The 26,276-nt window shown below is 40.5% G+C and overlaps 1 protein-coding gene across 9 annotated transcripts in view; it reads left to right on the forward strand.

The window, feature by feature from the left end:
- Positions 1 to 26,276, forward strand: part of SH3D19 (SH3 domain containing 19) — a 186,178-nt gene that overhangs the window by 131,205 nt on the left and 28,697 nt on the right. For all 9 annotated transcript variants that reach the window (XM_059697862.1, XM_059697859.1, XM_059697858.1 and 6 more), the window contains 4 exons: positions 12,226 to 12,333; positions 15,991 to 16,103; positions 24,251 to 24,312; positions 25,375 to 25,639. In XM_059697862.1, coding sequence (XP_059553845.1) covers positions 12,226 to 12,333; positions 15,991 to 16,103; positions 24,251 to 24,312; positions 25,375 to 25,639 — 548 coding nt within the window. The remainder of the gene's footprint in view (positions 1 to 12,225; positions 12,334 to 15,990; positions 16,104 to 24,250; positions 24,313 to 25,374; positions 25,640 to 26,276) is intronic.

Below are 26,276 nucleotides of genomic sequence, written 5' to 3' on the forward strand. Positions count from 1 at the left end.
GTTTGTTTGAGAGGGGTGTTACAACTTTTTTTCTTGATAGCGAATTTATTTTATTGGATTTTTTGAAGTTACAAAATGACATATATTTGCTGTAACAACTCAAGCAATATAAACATTTAATGAAATATACAAATTAGTCTCCCTCTAAGTCAATCCAAATCCCCAGACTAACCAGTGGGAGCAATGTTATATGTGCCTTTAGACATTCCAAACCAAAGCTTATGAACATATATATTTATATATGCATGTGCTTTTCCCAGCTTTTTATAAAAAATTTTAATGTATTATACCTATTACTCAGTAGCTTGCTTTTTTTCATTTAACAATGAGATTTATGGACTTCTCTTCAGACCAGTAGATGTAAGTCTAACTCCTTGTGTCCTTATACCTGCCTGAGTGCATCACAGTTGATTCAACATTTTTTCCCCTATTGATGGACAAGCAGGTTGTTTTATTTGTTTTCAAATTTGGAGAATTTTTTTTTCTTTTTGCCACAACAAAAAATGCTGCAGTAAAGTCTCCTAAAAAACATGTTCATTTCTACTAGTGCTTTTGTTTCTGAGGAATAAATTTCCACAAGTGAGACTACTGGCAAAAGGTTATGAACTTTAAACATTAAAATTTTTTTTTCAATTACAGTTTATATTCAATATTATATTAGTTTCATGTTTACAGCATAATGGTTAGATCTTTGCCTCCATTGTTACATTAATTCTCCATATAGGTGTGGATTTATTTCTGGACTTTCTGTTCTGTTCCATTGATCTTTGTATCTATTTTTATGCCATTACCATGCTGCTTTGATTACCATAATCTTGTCATATAATTCAATATCAGGTAGCGTGATACCTCCAAGTTTTGAACTTTCAACATTTTAATAGTACCACTGATCCAGTTTCCTACCTGGCAGTGCTTGGAGTCCCCAAACATGAATGCTATCTTTGCTCAATATGTTGTCCACTAACATTTTGGGGGAGAGGGAGGTGCCCTCTCATGAAAAGAGATAAAGAGTAGAAGGATCCAAGATGGCGGCCGACGGGACAGGCTGCAAGATAATGTGTGAGTGAGAGAGCGAAAGAAGAGTGTGTAGATATGCGGGGAGTGTCTGTATTTATGAGTGTGTGTCAGCTATATTCCACAGCACTGTTGGGGACTGGCAAACCAGGCTCCCCTGGCCGGGCAGCCTTTACTACTGCTGAAATCTCTCCTGCAGTGGCTGGTTCTGCCCCAGAGACCACGCCATCTTGAAGGGTAGAGCGGCTGTGATCAGAAACACAGCCTTACCTTCAACTGGGGAGACTTCAGATACCTCCTGGGACCCAACAACCACATCTCCCAGGGACCAGCTGCCTTAGCTGTGAACCCACAACCACTGAGACTCCAGCCTCCCTGGCCACGGGTGCCTAAAAAGTTTGTCCAGGGGAAGACAAAGCACCCCCGAAAACATGGACAAGCCCTGCACCTTCTCACAGAGCAGGTAGAAGGAACAGCTGAATTGAACAACACCCACCTGGAATTGATGAATTAAACACTGCTAGTGAGGCAATCCGTGTACGGAAAGGTCAGAGATTGCCTAGAGAGAGCTCTGCCTCAGATTCAGCTGGGTGTTTGTTGTTTTCATTTTTTGGATTAGTTGTTGTTTGTTGTTTGCATTTTTTGGATTAGCCGTTGGGTTTATTTTGAGTTTTCTCCCCATATACATATATTTTCCCCCTTCTTTTTTCTTCTCTTTCTTTTCTCTCTTACACTTTTTACTTTTCTCAATATCATTTTTGCACTCTCTTCTCTTCCCTAGTTCTCTTTTCTCTGGTGGTCACCTTTATTTGGGGATATTGGTATCATGAATACATTTGTGTTTGGTGCCCTATGTGTTGTGTCTTGTCGTGTTGTATTTTGTGCCTTTAAGTCAATGCAGGAGAGGCAGAGCTACATAACCAGACACCCTGAGAGGAGCAAACATGAGAAGACAAAGAAACAGCCTCCATATGAAAGAAAAGGAGAAATCACTGGAAAGGGAAGTAAACAAAATGGAGGCAAGCAATATGTCAGAGAAAAATTTCAGAGCATTGGTCATAAAGACACTGAAAAGGATGGAAGACAAACAACAGTATTTGTAAGAACCAAGAGGAAATGACAAAGTAGCAAGAAGAAATGAAAAATGACATCACTGCAGTAACACAATAGAAAGCATCAACAGTAGTCTAGAAGAAGTGGAGGACTGCATCAGTGAACCAGAAGACAAGGTAGGAAAAAATACCCAAGCAGAGCAACAACTGGAAAAAAAGCTTAAAAAACAGGAGAGCCTAAGGGAACTTTGGGACACCATGAAATGAAACAACATTCGAATAATAGGGGTCCCAGAAGGAGAGGAAACTGAGCAAGGAATAGAAAACCTGTTTGAAGAAATAATGACAGAAAACTTCCCTGATATTGGGAAGAAGAAAAAACTCACACAAGTCCAAGAAACTCACAGAGTCCCATACTAGATGAACCCAAAAATACCAACATCAAGACACATTATAATTAAGTTGGCAAACACCAACGACAAAGTAAGAATCTTAAAGGCTGCCAGAGAGAGATAGAAAGTTACCTACAAGGAATCTCCCATCAGACTATCGACTGATTTCTCAACAGAAACACATCAAGCCAGAAGGGAATGGAATGAAATATACAAAGTCATGCAAAGCAAGGATCTGAATCCCAGAATACTGTACCCATCAAGGCTATCAATCAGAGTTGAGGGTGAAATCAGGAGCTTCACAGACAATAAAGGACTAAGGGAGTTTATTACCACCAAACCAGCAATGCAAGAAATGTTAAAGGGACTGCTGTAAAAAGAAGAAATAGGAAGGGAAGAAGGAACACAGGCATAAAGAATAAAAATGGTGACAAACAAGTACCTATCAATAATAACTTTAAATGTAAGTGGATTAAATGCCCCAATCAAAAGACATAGGGTAGCTGATTGGATAAGAAAACATGACCCATATATCAGCTGTCTATAGGAGACCCACCTTGGAACAAAGGACTCACATAAACTAATGGTGAAGGGATGGAAAAAGTTTTTTCAGGTGAATGGAAATTTATAAAAAGCTGGGGTAGCAATATTTATATCTGACAAATTAGACCTCAAAGTGAAGGCCATAACAGGAGATAAGGAAGGCCACTTCATAATACTAAAGGGAGCAATTCAACAAGAAGATATAACTCTGGTAAAACATATATGCACCCAATACTGGAGCACCCAAATACATAAAAAAAGCTTCTGGAAAAGGGAGAGATTGACAGCAATATAGTCACAGTAGGGGACTTTAATACCCCACTAACACCACTGGATAAATCCTTTTAAACAAAAAATCAGCAAAGAAACACCAATCCTAAATGACTCACTAGAGCAGATGGAATTAATTGACATCTTCAGAACATTTCACACCAAAACCACAGAATATACATTCTCAAGTGCACATGGGTCATTTTCAAAGATAGACCACATATTGGAACACAGGCAAAGTCTCTTCAAATTCAAGAAGATAGAAATCATATCAAGCATCTTCTCAGATCACAATGGCATAAAATAAGAAATCAACTACAATAAAAACAGTGAAAAAAGTCAAACACCTGGAGGCTAAATAGCATGCTATTAAACAATGATTGGGTTACCAAAGAGATCAAAGAAGAAATAAAAACCATCATAGCAATAAACGACAATGAAAACACAACAATCAAAAATCTATAGGACACAGTGAAAGCGGTCTTGAGAGGGAAGTTCATAGCTCTACAGGCCTATGTCAAAAAACAAGAAAAAATGGTAATAAGTTACCTAACTCTACAATTCAAAGAGTTAGAAAGAGAGCAACAAGAAAAGCCCAGCGTAAGCAGAAGGAAGGAAATAATAAAGATCAGAGCAGAAATAAACGACATAGAGACAAAAAATAATAAAGATCAATAAAACCAAGAGCTTGTTCTTTGAAAAGATAAATAATATTAATGAACCTCTAGCCAGGCTCACCAAGAAGCAAAGAGAGAGGACCCAAATAAACAAAATCAGAAATGAAAGAGGCGAAATAACCGATCCCACAGAAATGCAAACGATTATGAAAAAATACTATGAACAACTCTATTCCAACAAAATGGACAACCTAGATGAAATGGACATATTCTTAGAAAAATACAAGCTCCAAAAACTCAATCAGGAAGAATCAAAAAACCTGAATAGGCCGATAACTACCGAAGAAATTGAAACAATGATAAAAAATATTCCAGCAAACAAAATCCCTGGTCCAGATGGCTTTACAGGGGAGTTCTACCAAGCATTCAAAGAAGAACTAAAACCTATCCTCCTCAGACTATTCCAAAAAATTCAAGAGGAAGGCACCTTTCTAATGGAACTCTTTCTATGAAGGCAGCATTACCTTAATTGCAAAACCAGATAAAGACACCACAAAAAAAGAAAGCTACAGGCCAATATCCTTGATGAATATAAATGCTAAAATCCTCAACAAAATTCTAGCAAATCAGATCAACATTACATTAGAAAGATCATACACCATGACCAAGTGGGATTTATTCCGGGGATGCAAGGATGGTACAATATTTACAAATCAATAAGTGTGAACATCACATAAACAAACTGAGAGACAAAAAACACATAATCATCAATGGATGCAGAAAAAGCATTTGACAAAATCCAACATGCTTTCTTGGTAAAAAACTCAGCAAACTGGGAATAGAGGGATCATATCTCAATATAATAAAAGCCTTATATGACAGACCTACAGCTAATATACTCAATGAGCAAAAACTAAACTCATTTCCCCTGATAATGGGAACAAGACAGGGATGCCCCCTTTCACCACTCCTGTTCAATATAGTACTGGAAGTGGTAGCCATAGCCATCAGACAAGAAGAAGAAATAAAAGGCATCCAAATTGGGAAAGAAGTAAAACTGTCCTTATTTGCAGATGACATGACATTATACATAGAAAAACCCCAAAGACTCCATCAAAAACTAGACCTAATAAATGAATTCAGCAATTTAGCAGGATACAAAATTAACACCCAGAATTCTATGGCTTTTCTATACATCAATAATGAATTCACAGGAAGAGACATGAAAAAAAAAATCCCATTTACCATTGTGCAAAAAAAATTAAGATACCTAGGAATAAACTTAACTAAGGAGATAAAAGACCTGTATTCAAAAAACTACAGGACATTGAAAAAAGAGATAGAGGACGACATGAACAAATGGAAGAATATACCATGTTCATGGATTGGTAGAACCAGCATCATTAAAATGTCCATACTACCCAAAGCAATCTATAGATTCAATGCAATCCCCATTAAAATACCAACAGCATATTTCAAAGATCTAGAACAAACTCTCCAAAAATTCATCTGGAATAAAAAAAGAAAAGACCCTGAATGGTCACAGCAATCCTGAGAAGAATAATGTTGGAGGGATCACAATACCAGATATCAAGCTATATTACCAAGCCACAGTTCTGAAAACTGCCTGGTACTGGCACAAGAACAGACATATAGACCAATGGAACAGAACAGAGAACCCATAAATCAACCCAAACCATTATGCTCAATTAATATTTGACAAAGGAGGAAAGCGCATACAATGGAGTCAAGACTGTCTCTTCAATACAGGGTGTTGGGAAAATTAGTCAGATACATGCAAAAAAAAATGAAACTAGATCACCAACTTACACCATGCACAAAAACAAACTCAAAATGGATAAAAGACTTAATGTAAGATGGGAAACTATAAAAATCCTACAAGACTCCATAAGCAGCAAAATGGTAGACATATGCCATAGCAATATCTTTACAGACACAGCTCCTAGGCCAGTGGAGACTAAGGAGAAAATAAACAAATGGGACTACATCAAAATAAAAAGGTTTTGCACAGCAAAAGAAACCAACTAAACAACAAGAAAGCCCACTGCATGGGAGAACATTTTTGCCAATGATATTTCAGATAAGGGTTTAATCTCCAACATTTACAGGGAACTCATACAACTTAACAAAAGGAAGATAAACGATCCAATTTAAAAAATGCACAAAGGATCTAAACAGACACTTTTCAAAAGAGGACATACAGAAGGCCGAGAGACATATGAATACATGCTTAAAGGCACTAATCATCCGAGAGATGCAAATCAAAACAACAATCTCATACATCAAATCTGTACCATCTCATACCTATCAGAATGGCTATCATCAACAAATCAACAAACAACAAGTGCTGGCGGGGATGTGGAGAAAAAGGAACCCTCCTGCACTGGTTGGAATGCAGACTGGTGCAGCCACTGTGGAAGACAGTATGGAGTTTCCTTAAAAAGTTAAAAATGGAGCTCCCTTTTGACCCAGTAATCCAATTTCTAGGACTGTATCCAAAGAAACTAGAAACACCAATTAGAAAGGATACATGCAACCCTATGTTCATAACAGCACAATTTACAATAGCTAAGATTTGGAAACAGCCTAAGTGCCCATCAGCAGATGAGTGGATTAAAAAACTGTGGTACATCTACACAATGGAATACTACACCACTATAAAAAAGAAGGAACTTTTTACCATTTGCAACAGCATGGATAGAACTGGAGAGCATTATGCTAAGCAAAGCAAGCCAGTTGGAGAAAGATAAATATCACATCTCATATGTAGCATATAATGATCAACATAATTTGATGAACAAAAATAGATCCAGAGACAAATGGCAGGGGAAGGGTAGGGTAAGAGAGCAGCCAAAGGAATTGTATGCATGCATATTAGCATAACCAGTGGACACAGACACTGGGGCGGTGGGGACTTTCCCGCGGTGGGAATGGCGGGGACGGGGGAGGGGGGAGGTGTCAATTGGGGAAAAAGGAGACTTATGTAAAACTTTAGACAATAAATAAAAAGAAAGAAAAGAAAAGGAAGAGAGGAAAGAAGGAAAGAAAAAAAGAAAAGGGAAGGGGAAAAGAAAAAAGAAAAGAAAAGAAGATAAAGAGTAAACTTCATACTGGGTAACTAGAGAGAGACTTGCACACCATCATCAAGTTGAAAAACAGGCCTCTGGCTCCACCTTCTCATTGAAGTGACGCTGCTTGTCCCCTCCAGAATCTGCACACCTGGTCTGGATTACAGCCCAGGACAGTATGCAGACAAAGAGGCAGATGCCAAGCTCAATGACTCAGTGAGCACAGCTGAAGTAGATCATTAAACAAGCCCACTCCTGCCAAACAGCCCGCAGGGCTGGAACACTAAGGCTTCCTTGCTCCACTTTATGAAAAAGGCATGTATAGTAGAATAATTACCAGTTATCTGAGTGCTAATTCTTAAAGAGCAGCTAATGATATTAAAAATAAAAGACCAGCCTAGCCAGTGTGGCTCAGTGGTTTAGCATTGACTTATGAACCGAGAGGTCATGCTTCAATTCCCGGTCAGGGCACATGCCCAAGTTGCAGGATTGATCCCTAGTTGGGGCCATGCAGAGGGCAGTTGATTGATGATTCTCTCTCATTATTGATCTTTCTCTCTCTCTCTCTCTCTCTCTCTCTCTCTCTCTCTCTCTCTCTCTCTCTCTCTCTCCCTCCCTCCCTCCCTCCCTCCCTCCCTCCCTCCTTCCCTCTCCCTTCCTCTTTGAAGTAAAAATAAATACAAAAAAGAGACAGAGTGGATGGCTAGGAGACTTTGAATACTTTGTATTGAAGTTGCATCGTTGCTACTTAAATTTAAATCCTTTAGGTTTAAAAATAATGCCTGGACCCCTTTAATGCAATAGTGAGATCTACTGCAGTGTGTGGGACTTGGGGTGGGGCATTAGTCCTCCAAAATCAAGCACATTTGGGTGCCCCCTGTGTCTCGTCCGGTAAGGGCAGTGATTGCCTCTTTTCTCCTTCTCCTGCCCCCTTGTTCAATGCCCTCACTCCTGGAATTTGAGAGACTGTGTGTAGGTGGTATACTGGCCCAGAATTTGGTATGAGTTGGGAAACAAATGAAGTTATTCCATGCTTTTCCCTCCACACATCTCCCCCCAAATCATCAACTAAAAACCTATACAGTCCTATTCCCAAACATCCCTTATCTCAAACAATTCAGTTCTCAACCAAGTTGTTCACAGAAAAACATCTTGGTTATTGAACAAAACTTCTTGACCCAACAGGCCTTTCATGCTGATACCTTACGATCAGTCATGCATCTCTCAGGTGACAAAAGAGATAATGAGCGAGTATGAGTCAGTTTACTGCTAAACCTCACATTGTTAACATATCAGGAAATTGTGCTGTGAATATTTTTGTGGTTTTTTGCTTTTGTTGCTGTTTATTATTAAATATATACAGTAATTCACCATAGGTCCTGAGAAGGTTAATGATAGCAGCAAAGTGAACAATGATAAAGCTTTTAAAAGAAATAATTGCAAAGTATGATAGAGGTGTTCGTGTGTGTGATCTAGCTACCAAGTATGGCATGGCAAAATCGATGATTAGCATGATTTTAAAAAAATATATTTTTATTAATTTTCATAGAGGAAGGGAAAGGGAGAGATAGAAACATCAATGAGAGAGAACAACTGATCCATTGCCTCTTGCATGCCCCCTACTGGGGATTGAGCCCTCAACCTGCCTGACTGGGAATAGAACCTGGAGCCAATAGAACCTGGGACCTCTTGGTCCATGGGAAGACACTTGATCCACTGAGCCACCACAACTGGGCGATTAGCACAATTTTAAAACATAAAGGAGCCATCAAGAGTGCTGATGTTGCTAAGGATGTGAAAGTGCTCATGAAACAAGGGTCACAGGCAATTTGGAAAGATTAAAATGGAATCATTTGGGGGCCTAGAATGGATTAACTCAATTTACTTTGTTTCTAACTAGAGGCCCGGTGCACGGATTCATGCACTGGTGGGGTTCCTCAGCCTAGCCTGCGCCCTCTCGCAATACAAGACCCCTCGTGGGATGTTGGATAGCTGGTTTTGGCCCAATCCTCACAGGCCTAATCCAGACAGGAGGGAGCCCAATCCTGTGCATTGAGCATCTGTCCCCTGGTGGTCAGTGCGCATCATAGCGACTGGTCAACCGCTCATTCGGTTGTTCGGTCGCTTAGGCTTTTATATATAGAGAAGTGAAAAAAAAATGATTAGCTTTTCGAAAATCAGTTCTCGAACAGACTTCTGGAACAAATTAAGTTCTAGAACCAAGATTCCACTGTGTTAATAACCAGCAGATTACAGGTACCAAAAGCAGCCTTTAGAGAAGAAATGCCACTTGAAAGGTAAAACACCATGAACAATTATCAGCCTTAACCCTTCTCTTGATTTTTTTCAGTCCTTTTCCCTGGGGGCCTTTCTTAGGTGGTAGATAATAAACTTAAAATAGGATTGTACTTTACTCTTATATCTCCCCACCCAGCACTGTTACTGGCACAGCAGACAACAGAGCCCTGAGGGAATGGGATATTACAACCAAGATTGGTAGAGGGAGGATGGACAAGTTCCTGGACAGTCAAGCCTACAGCAGCTGGGGGAGGAAGGTGGCTCCTTAGAGCTCACTGGGTGCCAACAGGGTCATGTTGGCAGAGCAGAGGCAAAGGCAGGGGAGAAAGAAGAACAGAAAGGAAAAATACACACAGAGGAAAGATACTGTGTTTTTGTATTTGAATAAAATGCCAAGATTACATGGGCTCTTCAAATTCTTTTGTTTTAGCTAGGGTTACTCAGAATAAATGAACTATTCAGAGAGTTCAGATTTAGGTAATATTTGCAATAGCAGGCATTAATACAGGGGTATCTACCTCTTTTTATCCAGTGGTACTGCTGTTTCTTAAAGACCAATGTATATTACTCAAGTTGGAAGAACTATTAGAATATGTAAAATCCAGTTGTTGGAAAGACAGTCATGGCACCCTCCCCAACTTCACCCTCCTGTTTCATGCTACAATCTGTGTCCCTCTGCCCACACCTGAAGTGCCTCACCTTGCTCTACTTTTTCCTTTTTCAGTAGTACCTCTTGCCTTCCAATATACCCCATGAACTACTTATCTATTCTATTTATTGTTTACTGTTTCCATCTCCTTGCTGCAGTAAAAGTACCATGAGGGCAAAGTTCTTTGCTTTGTTCACTGAAGTATTCCCAGCATCTAGCTTGTTTGATGTGTAGCAGGCACCCAACCAATACTGAATAAGAAAAGTAGAAAAGCAAACTACAAAGAAATGGATATAAAATTATCCTGTTTTTGTTTTGCAAAATACCTAGATAATAATACATGTACTATAGAAAAAAAATTATAGATACACCACATCTTAGATAATAATTACTCCCAGAGGAATAGGATTACAGGAGATTTTCTGTCATATGTTTCCCATTTTTACAATAAATATTACTTTTGAAGTAGAAAATAATGCTATAACAAAGTAAGGATTAAAGAATTTGGTTAGGACCAAAAGAAGGACCTTTGTTTATTTTGTGGGGACATAGGTTACAGTGAAAGAAAGTTATATTGTTACAAGAGCCTTTTTCAAAAGTTTGATGTTTTGATAATCTTGAGTTGGTTTTTTTGAACTTAGACAAGACTCGCCTCATTTGTGAACTGATAGACAGGGTTTCACAGAGGGGTCATCTAATTTTTTTTTCCTCAGTAATCTAATAATAATTTTACCTAGCATACCATTTGGAGGCCCTTCTTAGGTGGTAGATAATAAACTTAAAATAGGATTGTACTTTACTCTTGTATCTCCCCACCCAGCGCTGTTACTGGCACATGGCAGACATACATAGGTGAGCAAGTGAGTGATACCCTTGGAGGGTATAGGATGGTAGGATTGCCTGCGAACTGGGTGGAAGGCAAGGAGAAGTGTCAGGGAGCTGAAGGGCCTTCTTATTCTGAGCTGAGCTCTTCGCATATCCTGCAAAGAGCTGGTCAGCAAAAGGTGCTTCTTGAACTGCAGCTCATAATGGGCAGAACATGAGTCCTGTTCATCACAGGAGCTCTGGGGTGCATTGTTTTACAGGGAGTGTCTCCCTAAGGCAAATATTCATAGAGCAGGTGCAGAATTACAGCTTATACTAATTCTGCCTCTTGTTAAATAGAGGCAGAGATGGCCTCATGAGATCCTGTGTGTAGTGTAGAGTATCAGTTATACAGCATTTTATTTTATATTTGCTAATCTAGTTATTTTTAGATTTCTCATCTTCAAAAAATTTTATTCATTTTTCCAAACTACTGAAAAGAACATTGACATTAAAGAAAAAAAGAATATTCAGGAAAAAAGTTCAGTGGTTATGTTTTTTTAAAAAAAATACTTTTTCTAAGCATATACTGCCTATTTATTTATCTTTGGTAATCTTCACCCAAGGATATTTTTTCCATTGATTTTTAGAGATAGGAGCAGGGAGGGACAGAGAGAAAGAAAGCGAGAGATAGATAGATGAGAGAGAGAGAGAGAGAGAGAGAGAGAGAGAGAGAGAGAGATTGGATGCCTCCTGCATGCACACCATCAGGTGCAGGGGATTGAACCTGTAACACAAGTACGTGCCCTTGACCAGGAATCGAACCCACAACCCTTAGGTGCTGGGCTGATACTCCATCCACTGAGCTACACCAGCCAGGGCATATACTATTTATTTTAAATGAATCAGTTAAGATAGAGAAATGCCAAGTCATGTATCCTTACCCCGAAATGATATATTTGAAAGGGGATGTCTTATTTTCAGGATAAAACGTTTTTTCTTTTTCATTTTACTGAAGTGTCATTTTACTAAAGTATTAAAATCTAAGACTCTGCTGAGCACCCACCATGTGCTAGGCATGTGGGTAAGTTTTCCACAGGCACAGGCGTGTGGGGAGCGGAGGTCTTTTCTTCCTGGGGGCCTGGGAGGCTTCACATTAAGGGAAAATTGGCTCTTCGGTTCACTTGCCCCTCATTTTCAGGCAGACACTTAGGAAATGATTGCACTCCCATGAAAGATAGCTTCTACATAATTCAAGATTGTCCTGGATCCCTCTCATCAGAGAGGAAGAAAAGCCATATGAATTATTTACAGAGCATCAAGTTATTTCCTTTCATGAGCTCCGACTTTGTTTTTGTCTCTACAAACTGAGATTTTGTTTATCCATGAATAGTTTTCCCTGGGGCATGAAAAATATGACTCTTTAATTATGAATGAGATTTTTTGTTTGAGTCCATGTTAACTAAAACATTCAAAATAAACTGTGTTTTTCATTAGATCCCTTCCAGGTCCCCATAAAGACAGAACCAACAAAAGAACCAGCAGTTCAACCAGCACCCACCAGAAAGCCCACTGTGATTCGAATTCCAGCCAAACCAGGAAAATGTAAGCACTTCTATGCCTTCTTTATTTGCTCTCCAAGAGCCTGGGGATAATACATGCTCTTTTATCAATGTCTGCTTTGAAAGTATGTGTGATCAGCCATTTATTATCATTTGTAGTCTAGGACATTTAAAAGCAAGTTGGTTTTTTTTTTTTTTTACAATTCTTTAGACAATTAGTACAGTAAATTTGGATTTTATTTCTTTTTAACAATGTCTTTAAGTAGATAGAATAGAGGGAGACTAAAACTCAGAATAATTATAATATCCTCTGGTGCCTCTGGTAAAGATATGGTAGGAAAGGAATTAAAACTGATAGCAAATGAAGTTATATATGTCTATCATAGAGAGCATATTATCCCATTATATATAGGAAGTATATTACTTCAGTCAGCACCCTTATAAATTGGACTAATAGTTATGAAATCCTGAAACGAGTATATTGAGGAAGCACCTTTAACTTATTATCCTGACAAAGCCCCAGAAACTATATATGAGAGAACTGAAGTGCCAGTTTCCAGAGAGTTATTTCCCAAGAATTTTATCATTACAATTATCAAGCAATGCATATATGCCGTGGAGGAAGAAAAGTAAGACTTTCGGTGTCGGAAGAACTTGGAATGGACAAGTGAAGGAAGGAACAGCTTCGTGGTGCAAAACCCCTGGCTCTTGTTTGAACCTGTCAGCTCCTTCCCCTGGGGACCTGTTCCTTCTGACTAGGATGTTCTTTTCCCAGATATCTGCATGCCTCCCCTCTTTACTTTTCTCTTTGAGACTTCTGCTGACCACATTGTTTGAAATTGGAAATCTCCATCTCCCCACATACCCACTCTGGATAATTCCTATGTCCCTTCCTGCCAGTCAGCTGTCTCCTCTCTCCTTGCATATTGTTACTACTTTGTACCTGTAATTGTTTGTCACAACAATATCATCCTATACTAATAAAAGACAAACATGCAAATTGACCGTACTTTCACTACCCCTTGAGCCACGCCCACCAGCCAATCAGAGTGACTATATGCAAATTAACCCAACCAAGATGGCGGCCGGCAGCCATGAAGCAGGGAGTGATCAGGAGGCTTGCTTGCTCCAGTGATGGAGGAAGTCAAGCTTCCCCGCCTGCTGCGGCCCAGCTCTGAGCTCCACTGAAAGCAACAAAGCTTCAATTATAGAAGGTAAATAAATCCCAGAATAAAAATCAACACTAATAAAAGAGAAAAATGGTAATTGGTGTACGACGATACCCTTTTCATTGGCTAATCAGGGCTATATGCAAATTAGCTGCCAAGATTGGCAGTTAACTGTCAACAAGATGGCGGTTAATTTGCATATGTAGGCACAATGCAGGGAGGCGAAAGGGAAAGCAGGAAGTAGCCCCCTGCCACTGACAGTGATCGGAAACCCAGGGGGGAGCTAAGAGCTGGGGGGCAGGGCAAAGGCGGCCCTGGGGCCACCTCTACCCTGCCCCCCAGCCATGATCGGAGAATCAGGTGCCTTTTCCACCCTGGCCAGTGATAGCAGGAAGTAGGGGTGGAGCCAGCGATGGGAGCTGGGCACGGTCGAAGCTGGCAGTCCCAGGAGCTAGGGGCCCCTTGCCTGGGCCTAAAGCGAAGCCCACGATCGCGGGGCCGCTGCAGCTGTGGGTCCCCGCTGGCCGGGCCGGACGCCTAGGCCAGAGGCGTCAGGCCTGGGCAAGGGGCCGATCCTGCGATTGGAGGGTGATGGGGGTCAACGCCTGAGGGCTCCCAGTATGTGAGAGGGGGCAGGCTGGGCTGAGGGACACTCCCCCCACACACACACCCAGTGCACGAATTTCGTGCACCGGGCCCCTAGTAAATAAATAAAAAAAGGAGAGGCTGGGAGTTTACGTCACCAGGGTGCTTGGCCAGCCTGAAAACGGCCCTCAGCCCCTTACCAGACTGGTCAGGCACCCCAGTGGGGACCCCCCACCCTAAAGGGGGTGTGGCCAGCCTGAAAACAGCCATCAGCCCATCACCCAGGCTGGCCAAACCTCCATGGAGTGAGGGTCCCCAATGGGGTGGACATCCTCCGAGGGGTCCCACACTGCAAGAGGGCATAGGCCAGGCTGAGGAACCCCCGAGTACACAAATTTTTGTGCATCGGGCCTCCAGTATCCTAAATAATTCATTACTTCCTTGTTAAGAATAAGGTAACTGCAGCACAGAGAAAGGCTTCCAGATGGTGACTGAGTTGGAATGTTCCTGTGTCTTAATTCCCAGAGCAGCGCTGTCTCTCACTGAGAACACTTATCTCTAAATCATTGTTTGTCTAGTACTTGGCCTGGGTATTTTCCTCCTTTTGAGTGTTTTCCTGTCTCTGGATAAAATAGGAACCTGACAGATCATCCTCTTGCTACAGGTTTTTCCTGTGAAATGGAGGCAGAGTGTCTTTTGAAAGAATGGGAAAACCTCCCACCTCCTTTAAATGCCTACGCCATGCGTAAAAAATGGTTTTAGCCTCCTTTGTGTGTTGCAGTCATCCCCTCTCCATGTGTTTTTGCACAAAGATTTTAATTAGTTGCCACTAATTAAATCTGGTCATCTTTATTTTCTTCTTTTTAAAATAAGTTGGGAGTCCACGATGATGGAGGTAAGGATGTAGTTTGGCTGTAAGGATATTATTTGTTAAATTGAGGGGGCAGTTATGCCCATTAATCTGGAGCTAATGGATTACAAAACACATTTAATGATTTGGATGGGGGAAGGTTGACTACCCCACCTGTTAAGAAGCAGCATGCCTGTTACAATGAGCATAGCCTTTTGAGTTCAAAACCCTGGTTCTGACAATTACTAGCATTAAAACCTTGGGTGACTCATATATTATCTTCTCAGTTTCAGTTTCTTCATCTGAAAAACGGGTAGAATATTATTTAGTGTAGTGCTGTCCAATAGGTCTTTCTTCAAAGATGGAAATATTCCAGATCCGTGCTGTACAATATGGTAGCCACTAACCATATGTGGCTATTGCGTACTTAAAATGTGGCTAGTGTAACTGAGGAACTGAAATCTTAATTTTATTTAATTTTGCCGAAACCGGTTTGGCTCAGTGGATAGAGCGTTGGCCTGCGGACTGAAAGGTCCCAGGTTCGATTCCGGTCAAGGGCATGTACCTGGGTTGCAGGCACTTCCCCGGTGGGGGATGTGCGGGAGGCAGCTGATCGATGTTTCTAACTCTCTATCTCTCTCCCTTCCTCTCTGTAAAAAATCAATAAAATATATTTAAAAAAAAAATTTTTATTTAATTTTAAGTAAGTAAGAATTACATTTAAATCACCACATATAACTACTAGCTAGTGGGGTGCACAGATCTAGTGCATAGATAGATGTTAGTTGGAGAAATGTATGTGAATAAAGTACCTTAACTTAATGCCTGGCACATAGAAAGTTCTCAAAAATGTTGGCTGCTGTCATAATGATTTAGCATTATTTTTACTCTCTATAAAATATTTCATAACTAATGTCTACTAACCCATCAGTTTTCTGAAGTTTGCTGGGAGTTCTTTCTCACTTGCATGGCTAGCTATCCATCTTTGTGTGGATCTTTTACAGTAGCTATTTTCCTAAGGAACCAAGCTGCAGTCATTTCATTCTTTTGAATCCAAAGACCAGAAATTATTGATGAATTACTGCTATTTTTCCAGGTTTACATGAGGATCCACAAAGCCCACCTCCTCTCCCTATTGAAAAGCCTATTGGAAACACTTACAGTACAGTATCTGGAAAACCCAGTAATGTTGACAGAACTAGAGACTTGGTAAGTGGTTGTTATAGAGTGTTGTAGGTTGAAGACCCACTGATGAGCTAATTTAAATATGTGCAAATTATTTTACTGGTCTGATTAAAAAAATATCTTATTACAAATCAGGTTCTAAGTCCCATGTACTTATTTTAATGTGATACTTTATATTTTACAAACCCCAATAGAACAAAAGAATTAGGCCAATTCATTGTACTTCATCATAAAATAACTTGTCCTATCCTATCTAATAAAAGACAAACAGGGTAATTGACCGTACCTTCACTACGCTTCCCATTGGCTAATCCAGGCAATATGCAAATTAATTGCTAAGGAAGATGGTAGTTAATTTGCATACGTAGGCGCAATGATGGGAGGCAAAAGGGGAAGGACAGAAGAACGGTGATCAGAAACTCAGGCAGCAGGCAAGAGCCAGGGGGCAGGGCAAAGGTGGTCCCCAGGGCCGCCTTTGCCCACCCCCCAGCCAGTGATCGCAATCAGAAAGCCAGGTGGCACGCAAGGCGGCACCCCCGGGACCCAGGAGCCGCTTTGCCTGCGGCCCATGATCCTGATCGCGAAAGTCGAGGCATGCCTAAGGATTTTTTGTACATGTCCCACAGTCTAGAACAGGGGTGGGCAAACTTTTTGACTCGAGGACCACAATGGGTTCTTAAACTGAACCGGAGGGCTGGAACAAAAGCATGGATGGAGTGTTTGTGTGAACTAATATAAATTCAAAGTAAACATCATTACATAAAAGGGTACGGTCTTTTTTTTTTTTTAGTTTTATTCATTTCAGACGGGCCGGATCCGGCCCGCGGGCCGTAGTTTGCCCACGGCTGGTCTAGAGCAGTGATGGTGAACCTTTTGAGCTCGGCGTGTCAGCATTTTGAAAAACCCTAACTTAACTTTGGTGCCATGTCACTTATAGAAATTTTTTGATATTTGTAACCATAGTAAAACAAAGACTTATATTTTTGATATTTATTTTATATATTTAAATGCCATTTAACAAAGAAAAATCAACCAAAAAAATGAGTTCGCGTGTCACCTCTGACACATGTGTCATAGGTTCGCCATCACTGGTCTAGAAGCAGAGTCAGAATCAAGAAGTGGGGTCTTACCTCAGCGCTGGGGTGTTTAAAAGTATCTAAAAATAGCGGTTCCATTGTGGAGTCCACCACCATGTTTGCCCCATCGGGAGGCATGCTGAGGACTTCCAGGGCAGCCCTATAACCTCCAGGCGGCGACAGCAGCTCTGGAGAGGGAAAAACTGCAGCACGTCTGTGTCCGAAGTGCTAGCACCACAAATCTTGGCCTATCTCCAGCACAGCAGAGAAAGGCTGCGAGAGGAGAGGTGGGTACGGTGGCTCCAGTGGTCCAAATCCTGTCATTGCCTGCATTACCTAGCCTCAGCGCCCTCCAGAGCAGCCTCAGTGCCAGTGCAGAGGAGGCTTTGGAAAGGGTGGTGGTGAGGAGAATGCCTCTGACCCCGGATACCCAGTGAAACTGCTATCCGGAGCCTTTCTAGGGCTGGCAGGGAAACGCGGCAATGAGTGAAGAATAACGTCTCAAAATGAAGAGGTTGGTTTTGTTTGTTTTTCTCATCAGCAAAATGTGAATATTACCTAACCCATAGACTTTGCAAGAATTAATTGAAATAAAATTCCAGAAATCGTATAATGGCCGGGCTGAAGTAGATAGGTTGGTTGAGCATGAGCGTGGTCCTGTGCATGGAAAGGTTGCAGGTTCGATTCTAGGTCAGGGCACAACCTGGCACATAGTTGGGTTTCAAGTTGGATCCCTGGTCGGGGCTCCTAAGGAAGGCAACTGCAGGGATGTTTCTTACATTGATGTTTCTCTCTCTCTCTATCCCTTTCCCTTCCACTCTCTCTAAAAATCAATGGAAAAATGAACTAATGCCATATCTACAAACCTGGATAATCTAAAAAAAAAAAAAAAAAAAGTGGGGGGGCCCTAACTAGTTTGGCTCAGTGGATGGATCATCAGCCTGCAGACTGAAGGGTTCCAGGATCGATTCCAGTCAAGGGCATGTACCTTGGTTGCAGGCACATCCCCAGTTGGGGATGTGCAGGAGGCAGCTGATCAATGTTTCTCTCTCTTTGATGTTCCTAACTCTCTATCCCTCTCCCTTCCTTTCCATTAAAAAAAAAAAATCGATATATTTAGAAGAAAAAAAAACGGGTAAAAGAGGTTGAATATGTACTGTATAATTTAATTTAAAGTATGTAAAAAAAATAACTTTTTAGGGGCATATATGTTATCTATACTAAAAAAAGGGTAATATGCTAATTAGACCAGACATCTTTTGAACATCCATCCAGACATCCTTCTGGACAAAGCCACTGTGTTGGGGGCCAAGGCAGAAGCTGTTACAAGCGATCAGGCTGGCAGGGGAGGGCACTTAGGGGCAACCAGGCCGCCAGGGGAGGGCAGTTAGGGGTGACCAGGCTGGTAGGGGAGGGCAGTTAGGGGCGATCAGGCTGGTAGGCAGAGGCAGTTAGGGGTGATCAGGCAGGCAGGGGAGCAGTTAGGGGCGATCCAGCTGGCAGGGCAGCAGTTGGGGTGATCAGGCAAGCAGGCAGAGAGGTTAGGGGTGATCAGGCAGAGGTGGTTAGGGGTGATCAGGAAGGCAGGGAAGCAGTTAGGGACATCAGGCAGGCAGGCAGAGTGGTTAGGGGCGATCAGGCAGGTAAGCAGGTGAGCTGTTTGGAGCCAGCAGTCTCGGATTGCGAGAGGGGTCCCAGATTGGAGATGGTGCAGGCCGGGCTGAGGGACCCCTCCCATACACGAATTTTGTGCACCAGTCCTCTAGTACCTATATAATGGTCTCCTTTCATTGTCTAGTCATCTTTTTTTTTTTATCTTTATGGTTGAAAGTATTACATAGTTCCTCCTTTTCCCCCCCGTTAACCTCTTCCAGCCCGCTTCTGTTCCCCCCACCCCACCCCACCCTTACCACCCCATTGTCTGTGTCCATGGGTTATGTTTTATGTATACTAGTTCATTGGTTGATCTCTTCCCATTCACCCTCCCCTGCCTTCCCTCTGAAGTTCAACAGTATGTTCAAGTTTCTATGACTCTGGGTCTATTTTTTGATCAGCCATCTCTTTTAAATGGCCCTAATAATGAGGAAGTTATGAAAAATCTCTAAAAACCTGTACTATTTGTGGAAATAGATTTATTTCAATGATCAGTTTTTATTTAAAATATCAATTAGTGACATAATTTTAAGATAATTACCATAAAAATGTGTTACTCTGAAATTTCGGGGAGAACTATTTTTAAATTTTAAAAAATAGTGCTTTTTCCGTGTGCTTCTTAACAAATTGTGGGCCAAGAGTTTTATACATACTTTTTTTCCCTTCAACCTTAATACAATTTCCCTATACTTTTGAAATTCCCATATGATAGATAATCTTTAAGGTTTGTTTCAAAAGGAACCAATTTTTAAAGTCTGTGAAACAAATTTTCAGTTCAAATTTCATAATAGTTTTGCATTGTGTATTAACTATGCTTATTTTACATGCAAACTATCTAATCATCTAGTTGAAGAGAAATATCTTGGAAGAAGACATTAAATTGAATTAGCCAAGATCAAGTTAATGAAATTTTTCTGTAGGCTGAATTGAAATTTAGTGATCACCTGTATTTTCAAAGTGATCACTTACATTTTAATAAATTTTTACTAAAACTGGGCCAAAAAATTCCAAAAGAGGATGATAGGGCCCCTACCATACTATTGTTGAATAGGAAAGTCCAAAATTTCCACAAAGGAGAAAGTATCTGAGAAGGTTACAGCATCTGCTCTAAAGGATTATAAAAGAGAGTGAGAGAATTATGAGTAGGCATACATATCATTCATTTAAGTCATGGGATTTGTAAGCCATAAAGCTCTATTAAAGCACGAGGTATTACATTTGGTGTTAAGCAGTCCACAAAGCAACTCCTGCATTTTAGAAAAACAAGAAAAGGAAGTTAGAATAAACTAAGCCATCTGGAGAAGTACTATATTCACATTTTTTTTGTACCTCACATGACCAACATGAGGAAAATCCTGTCTGCACTGTTTATTAGGTAGGGGTGGGGGGGTCAAAGCATTCTGTGCTGAACTGTAATAAATACACCTCATAATAGACACACTGGGTCTGAAGGAAGAAGAGATGAGAAACAGACCACAAGTTAAATAATTTGGCTGAAATCACACAAATAGATAGCCAGAAAGTCAAATCTATGAGAAATTCCTTTCGTTTGAGAGTTACAGTTACTGAATGATTTTGGACCAGAGGCCATAAAGACTTCAGGTGTGGGCGAGGATAGGTGGGAAAACTCTTTCTCCAGCGTAACGACCCATGAGGACAGGCTTGGTCTTTGCCACTTTGTCTTCTTATGCGGCACAGCATAAAACCCTCTCCTGTTTCTCCTGCCTTCCGTGCTGAGGAACTTTCCATCTCAGGACAATGGCTATCGTTGCCAAATCTCACTTTCTTCACTCAAACAATGAAGGGTTCCATGGTGAGGAGCATCAGGAGCCACTGGAGCCATTCTGCCAGCAGAGGCAGATGTTCTGTGTGCCCTGTTGCCCACCATGGGAACCCAAGACTCCCAAAGCCTTCCCCAAGGAAGCTGCCAGCTGGGGCAGGAGGGTGTCACAGGTACAGCACAGAATGTGGCTCATGAATTCAGGACAAAGAGGGTACCAGTTCCTGGAGAAAGAAGAGAAGCATCTGCGAACAAAAAAGATGGCATCTATAGGGTCAGTACAGCAGAAAAACCAACTTCTCCAGGAACTAAAATGCCTATCCACACACATTACATCAAAAGCCAGAATGTTACTCATTATATTCCATAAATGAGTGAGATCATGTGATATTTATCTTTCTCTGACTGGCTTATTTCACTTAGCATAATGCTCTCCAGTTTCATCCATGCTGTTGCAAATGGTAAGAACTCCTTTTTTACCACAGCATAGTACTCCATTGTGTAGATGTACCACAGTTTTTTAATCCACTCATCTGCAGATGGGCACTTAGGCTGTTTCCAAATCTTAGCTATGGTGAATTGTGCTGTTATGAACATAGGGTTGCATATATCCTTTCTAATTGGTGTTTCTAGTTCCTTGGGATATATTCCTAGAAGTGGGATCACTGGGTCAAATGGGAGTTCCATTTTTAGTTTTTTGAGGAAACTCCATACTGTTCTCCACAGTGGCTGCACCAGTCTGCATTCCCACCAGCAATGCATGAGGGTTCCTTTTTCTCCACATCCTCTCCAGCACTTGTTGTTTGTTGATTTGTTGATGATAACCATTCTGACAGGTGTGAGATGGTACCTTATTGTCATTTTGATTTGCAACTCTCGGATGATTAGTGACTTTGAGCATGTTTTCATATGTCTTTTGGCCTTCTGTCTTCTTTTGAAAAGTATCTATTTGGGCTCATTGCCCATTTTTTGATTGGGTTGTTTATCTTCCTTTTGTTAAGTTGTATGAGTTCCTGTTAATGTTGGAGAGTAAACCCTTATTGGTGATAACATTTGCAAATATGTTCTCCCATGCAGTGGACTTTCTTGTTGTTTTGTTGATGGTTTCCTTTGCTGTGCAAAAACTTTTTATTTTGATGTAGTCCCATTTGTTTATTTTCTCTTTAGTTTCCATTGCCCTAGGAGCAGTATCGGTGAAGAAATTGCTTCGGCATATGTCTGAGATTTTGCTGCCTGTGGATTCCTCTAGTATTTTTATGGTTTCCTGTCTTATGTTTAAGTCCTTTATCCATTTTGAGTTTATTTTTGTGTATGGTGTAAGTTGGTGGCCTAGTTTCATTTTTTCTGCATGTATCTGTCCAATTTTCCCAACACCATTTATTGAAGAGGCTGTCTTGACTCCATTGTATGTTCATTCAAAGAGGTCAGAGCAACTCCAGTTAGGTGTGGAATATTATTGAAGAGGAGAAAAGCCCTAATCAGTAATCTCCCAAAGACTGTTGGCAGAACCTCTGCATAAACCTGAATTTAAGCAAATACTAAGGCAGTGGCTTCTGCAGGAACAGTTTCCCTATACTCAGTGTGTCAGATACAGCAGTGCCTTTCAAAAGGTGCCTAATGTTCATCGGGGATTTGAGTATACTGCCTTTTTTCTGATTTAGAGTTTGCTCATTGTAGAAAATTGAGAAAAAGATATTTAAGATTTTTATAAAATGCCACCATCTGGAGAAAACTACATCTAGTATTTGGTACTAGATTAGGATTATATGGTATGTATTTATTACAGTACATCTATAACTTTCTATGTCAAATTTATACATCTATATTTTTTAAAAGTTGCTTTTAATTATTAAGTTGTCTAAAAACTATAATGTTGAGAAGAAACAACAAATGTTCCTGCCTATGTGCTAGAGTGTTTTTCTGCTTTTATGTTTTAATTTTTAAAGTGGCCAAAGAAATAATTGAGTTTTTCGAGTATCATAGCAGTATTTGTCAGGGGAAAATATCAGCAGCAGCGTATTTATAAGGCATGGATTATAGTCCGGAATATTGCAGGGTTTATGAGCTGGTGACTCTCTTCACTACATTAACTGAACTCATTAGTGAAACCAAGTTTTAAGGGCAAGCTTAATTTGTTTTTAAAAATGGGGTTTTAAAACATTGAAACACATTTCAGTTATCACAGTTATTGGCAATTAATCATTTGGTACTTAAGAAAAAGTTATAAATATTCAGTCTGAATTAAAATCCGTTGAAGTGAGTTTTAACTCATTTATATAAGAGAAGGAGTGAAACAGTCTTAGTTCAAAGATCTCCCAAGGTATAGTTAAACCTCCTTTAAAAAAAAGGGGGGGGGGCAGTGTAATTTTAAAGGGCTGGCATTTCCCTCCTTTTGAGGTCCTGGAGAAATATTATTTCCTGGAAGTCAGTGTTAGGTGCTTAGAAAGTAGAAAAGGTTAAAAAGGAGATTCAATTAGAATTAGAAGAATTTGGTGAGGACTTTTCCCTCCAAAAACAGAAGTTTTAATTTCTCATTCAACAGAAGATATGGAAATATTTTCCATGTATTATATTCATTTCCCAATCCTTGGGCTACACCATCTCCATAAAAGTTACTTAAATGACCCAGTTTGAAGCCCTTTCCCTAGAGAAATCTTTCTATAGATCTCCACACTTCCAGTTTCTCTCATGTGCTATTAAGCTAAAACATTCCAAGCTGTCTTTTGTTTTTCACATGACCCCCTATACTCTTTCCTACAAAACTCTTCTCACAACTGGCATGGTGGAGAGTCATCCTGTATACCAGAAGATTGCGGGTTTGATCCCCGGTTGGGGGACATTATGTCTCTCTCTCTCTCTCTTTCTCTCTCTCTCTCTCTCTCTCTCTCTCTCTCTCTCTCTCTCTCTCTCTTTTTCTCCCTCCACCCCCTCTCTCTCCCTCCTCTCTCTAAACATATCCTTGGGTGAGGATTAAATTTTTTAAAAAAAATCTCTTCTCAGCACATCCCACCCCTTTGCTCTAGTGGTCCCAGCTTTCTATTTTCTTGGGCCTTTTCTGTTTCTCCTCACATGCCTTCCTTTCAGGCCGTCCCTTAAACTTCTCATGTTGTTCTGCCGCCTCCTAGTTCAGAACCCACTGCACAATGTATAAACCATCCAGTGATGAGAGATCTGCCTGTTCTAAGCAAAACAAACTAATCACCACTTCACTTATTATGTGTTAAATTTAGGAGCAGTACATATCTTACATGTCATCATGGAATTAAAAAAGGCCTTTGTTTTTAGTTTTCTACAGTTCCTGCTTAAATTGCTACTGTGTAACCCATCATGATTGAAGCATCATCCTTGATACTTTTGAATCTGCTGTGTGTTCAGCCGTGCAGGGAAATTGGTTGGGTCATGATCTATAATAGCAGATCACCGGTCTCCTCCTCTATGTCTTCACTTGTATTAGGATGTGGACAATTTAGGTGGGAACGTGGGATGAGTTAATATTGCTCAAGACTAAAATCTTTCTCTACTTTCTCTCTAACTTATTTTATTTTCTCTAACTCAGCTACATTTCCACTTATAGATCCAGCCAAAAAGTTGTCCACAACTCCTCTTGACAAGGTCTTGTTTCAGATGAACCTTAACTAAAAATCATTCTCTGATACTTGCAGGAATCCGACCAGGCTGGTCAAATGGGAGGATCTGTGCGAGGACCCCCCAGGCTTCCACCAAGGTCAGTGTGGGAAAGGTTTTAAAAAGTAAGAGAGCAGCTAATGCCTCAGAGACTGGACTCCCCTTTCTGTCGTCAAAACTGAGTGCTGTTGGCCTTAGATGTTCTTTTAGAGATACATTTTAAACTCATGAATTCACCCAGGCCACTAGCCTACAGTCTGCTCTGACAGCAGGTTGTAGGAATCTCTGCTGCTTCTTTGAACTCAATCCCCGAAACTCACAGAACACAAACAGATCTCTATTACTTTTCCTCCAACAAACAAGACTCCTTTCTGGACCTGGAACAACTCCACTTCTGGAATGAACACACACTCACACACCTATACACTCACACTCTCACTCTCACACTGTCACCCACTCCCCGTTATGAGGAACCGTGGTGACCTGCCTGCCTGAGTTCCAGGGCTATTGGAACAAAAAGCTGTGATACTATCAGAAGCTATTCCTATGTTACAAATTATTTTTATCATTGGGATTAAGGAAAGGTTTTCAAAGTAATGGTTGTCCTAGCTCATTTTCAAAATAGCTTTCTTTATATTAATCTAACCCAGAGTTAGAATAGTAATTCCTATAACATGAATATTAGGGTAGTTTGATGTTCCTTTTCTAATCATGAACTAGATCACATCACATATACCTGACATCTTATTGTAAGCTTTTCATCTCAGACTTTGGTAGAATGTGCTTAGTTTCCTGAAACAGTCATGGTGTGTTTACGAGCAAATGGGGCATTAGAGAGCTCATGATAGTAAATGCTTGTTTGTCTTGAACTAATGAATCTCTAGTGCAGGATGAGAGGAAGCTGGAACATCGACATTTCCTCTAATAATATAATGTTTAATGCAGCAGCCATTTGCTCAGAAATAGCATACCCTGTGTGTTTAGGTAATTGTACTAGCAGAAAGCTGTGCACACGTGTGCACGCGCACGTGTGTGTGTGTGTGTGTGTGTGTGAGAGAGAGAGAGAGAGAGAGAGAGAGAGAGAGAGAGAGAGAGAGAGAGAGAGCAAACAGAACCTAATGTTGATCAAACACTGACTCACAGATCCCACCTTGCCTTTCAGACCTATAAATGGAAAAGTCACACCAGCTCGACAGCCTCCTCCCAAGGGGGCCCCTGAAAGACCACCTCCCCCGAGAGTTTCTGCATCCAGAACATCAAATAAAAAACTACCTTTTAATCGGTCTTCTTCTGACATGGATCTTCAGAAAAAACAAAATAATATGGCTTCCAGACTCACAAAAACCAAGAGTCAATTTTTTAAAAGTGAAGATCCGGTGCTACCCCCTCGCCCTAAACCAGGACACCCTCTCTACAGGAAATACATGGTAAATTTAGCTTTTAAAAATGTTAGTGGCCAAGAAGTTTGTCCTAAAGTAATATATAAGATCCTTTAGTCCTTAGAGCAGCGGTTCTCAACCTGTGGGTCGCGACCCCTTTCAGGGTCGAACAACCCTTCCACAGGGGTCGCCTAAGACCATCAGAAAACACATATATAAGTACATATTGTTTTTGTGATGAATCACTATGCTTTAATTATGTTCAATTTGTAACGATGAAAATACATCCTGCATATCAGATATTTGCATTACGATTCATAAGTAACAAAATTACAGTTATGAAGTAGCAACGAAAATAATTTTATGGTTGGGGGTCACCACAACATGAGGAACTGTATTAAAGGATCGCGGCATTAGGAAGGTTGAGAACCACTGCCTTAGAGGAAAATGATAAGACAGATGTGGACTTGATCCTTGACCTTAAGAGTTCTTTAGATAAGTAGTCCATAATAAAACCTAGGTCTTTAAAGCAGGGTTTTATTAGGAGAAATAGAGGAATAGGAGGCAGTGCAGACAGGAATTGAACAAACAGCAACTCTAAGAAAGCTGACCAGTAAGTTACACTAATGGGTTTTTATAAAATCTGACAGATTTTATAGTTTATATCCCTTGCCCACAGAGTAAA

Source organism: Myotis daubentonii, chromosome 5 (assembly GCF_963259705.1).
Source record: "Myotis daubentonii chromosome 5, mMyoDau2.1, whole genome shotgun sequence".
NCBI lineage: Eukaryota > Metazoa > Chordata > Mammalia > Chiroptera > Vespertilionidae > Myotis > Myotis daubentonii.